The sequence below is a fragment of the Cebus imitator genome, unplaced genomic scaffold, assembly GCF_001604975.1.
Source record: "Cebus imitator isolate Cc_AM_T3 unplaced genomic scaffold, Cebus_imitator-1.0 Scaffold9, whole genome shotgun sequence".
Lineage (NCBI taxonomy): Eukaryota > Metazoa > Chordata > Mammalia > Primates > Cebidae > Cebus > Cebus imitator.
In genome coordinates this window covers 549,939-552,501 of record NW_016107324.1, presented here as the reverse complement: position 1 = coordinate 552,501, position 2,563 = coordinate 549,939, and the positions used below count along the sequence as shown (strand labels likewise).

The 2,563-nt window shown below is 40.5% G+C and overlaps 1 protein-coding gene across 2 annotated transcripts in view; it reads right to left on the bottom strand.

Annotated features, from left to right (window-relative positions):
* Positions 1-1,525: 1,525 nt before the first annotated feature.
* Positions 1,526-2,563, bottom strand: part of CUNH8orf89 (chromosome unknown C8orf89 homolog) — an 18,699-nt gene continuing 17,661 nt past the window's right edge. For both annotated transcript variants that reach the window (XM_037745052.1, XM_037745054.1), the window contains one exon: positions 1,526-1,707. In XM_037745052.1, coding sequence (XP_037600980.1) covers positions 1,692-1,707 — 16 coding nt within the window. In that variant the 3' untranslated portion in view covers positions 1,526-1,691. The remainder of the gene's footprint in view (positions 1,708-2,563) is intronic.

The window sequence follows — 2,563 nt, the reverse complement described above, 5'->3', positions numbered from 1 at the left end:
TTGCATTCTCAAAATCTCCTACTGGAATACATTAAATATAAACTCATGCTTGGCATCTGAGGCTCTCTACCACAGATTAACAAGTTATCTTTTGGGACCTATTGCCTTCTATTCCTTTCTTTCTGAGGTCGTGTTGAATGGCCACACAAAGCCAGATGTAGCTTGCACATGTAATTTTCTTTGGCAAACACAATGGCTTTATACATTTTGAATTAGTTGCTAACATTTATACATTGGAAGGTTTCCACATAGAAATCTAGATTCTGGTTTCTCATGAAAAGTTGGGATGTCTGGCAACTTTGGACCTGCATGGCACAAAAGGCTGAAGCCAGACAGCCAGACTTTTTGAAAGGGAGAAACAGGCCCCAGTTCACTACAGCCTTCACCTGATTGGTGTCACTCAATTTGGTGCTGGTTTGGTATCTGCAGGCATGTGGATTTATGACACTTGCTTTATACAATCTAGGGCTCCAGCCAAGTGCAACATTCCCGAATGCATAGCGTCTTTACTTCTGTTTCCCTCTCTTTCTAAAAATGCCCTCTTTCCTTCTTTCCTGTCTTTACAGTCCATTTCCAACACGCTATCTTTCTTGAAGCTGTCTGTGAGCATCCTGCTGGATGGGACTGCCTGTTTGCAAACCTCTGTAACACTCTGGGGCTCTCTTATGGACCAGAGCCCACCCTCCTTAGCATCATAATCATACCCTTGCTTTCTCCCTATTCCTCAAGAAGGGATAGAGATGTACACATTTCCCCACCTCTCAGGCTTTTTTGAGAAGGTTTTCCTCTTGATAGACTTTCCTCCTCCTCACCACAGAGACAAAGAGTGTCTGTCCCCACCTCCCTTTCCCCTCAGGGACTTGACTGTCTACACAGCAAAGAGGCCCTGTCCTGCTTGGCAGCAAAGGCACTGATGTGCAGGTGAGACTGAGGTGTCCGCACTACCTGTGTGTGTCCATCTGTCCGATTCTGAAGGCCAGTAACGGGAAGCCCCTTACTGCAACACATTGAAGACAGGGCTTCCCATCCTGGGTTTATCAGCAAACCAAGCTAAATTTTCATCGTCCTCTGCTTGAATACTTACCTAGCCACTGTTTCCAAACTCAAGCAGGGAAAAATAAGACATTTTATTGACCCCTTTCTGACCTCGACAGTAAGACCTCACTTTTTCTTAAATCTTTCTCAGACGCTAGCCAACGTCATTGCACAAAATAGACACTCAAGAGTATCCAATTGAAGCAAAACACACAATCAATATATGTAAAATTCAGGGAATAAAATTTCTGTTATGCTTATTTTCCCATAAACCATAACTTATAGTCCTTCAACATAAATAAGAAAAAAATATAATTTCTCTGTAATATTAACAAAATACAAGTGACTCATTTATAACATAAAATATTTATTTCCTATTTACATTTTCATTTTTATGTAAATCATTATGCATTGTATCACATAAAAAAAAGAAAATATATGTTGTCAAAATTTGCCCCCCCCAAAAAAAGAAAATATAAAGCTTAAGAGTCACTGAAGAAAGCATCACACTGTATGACATTTGTCAGCAGTCTTGGAGCTCTCGTTTCCTGCCTTTTTTTGATTTTCTGGTTGTTTCCTGACAAATGGTATCATATTCCAATATGGCCATTTTGGAAAGTCTCTCTAAGTATTGAGCTGATGCTCCAGTGAGAGGATCACTGAAGCCAGAACCTGGAGGAGGAGATGGGGAGTCAGCTATTAAAATGAATTAAGCACACATGAATCATATTCTATTAAATATAATGTGACTTAAGTATTTCTTCCACAAATAACTATTACATACTACTAGTTCTTATACTAACCCCAAAAAAGCATGGCACTGGCATAAAAACAGACACATAGACCAGTGGAACAGAATAAACAACCCAGAAACAAATCTATACAACTATAGTGAATTCATTTTCAACAAAGGTGCCAGGAATATACATTGGGAAAAAGACAGTCTACAAATAAATGGTGCTGGGGAAACTGGATATTATGGATATTATAAAACTGGATATTATGCGGAAAAATGAAACCAGACCCCATCTCTCACCATATAAAAAAAGTCAAATCAAAATGGATTAAAAACTTAAATCTAAGACCTCAAACTATGAATACTAAAAGAAAACATTGGGGAAACTCTCCAAGACATTGGAGTGGTCAAAGATTTCCTGAGTAATACCCCAGAAGTACAGGCAATCAAAGGGAAAATGGACAAATGGGATCACATCAAGTTATTAACGAAAAGCTTCTGGTGGGGCGCGGTGGCTCACACCTGTAATCCCAGGACTTTGGGAGGCCGAGGCTGGTGGATCACGAGGTCAAGAGATCGAGACCATCCTGGCCAACATGGTGAAACCCCATCTCTACTAAAAATACAAAAAATTAGTCAGACATGCCGGTGTGTGCCTGTGGTCCCAGCTACTCAGGAGGCTGAGGCAGGAGAATTGCTTGATACCAGAAAACGGAAGTTTCAGTCAGCGGGGATTGCACTACTGCACTCCAGCCTGGCGATAGAATGAGACTCCATCTCAAATAATAATAA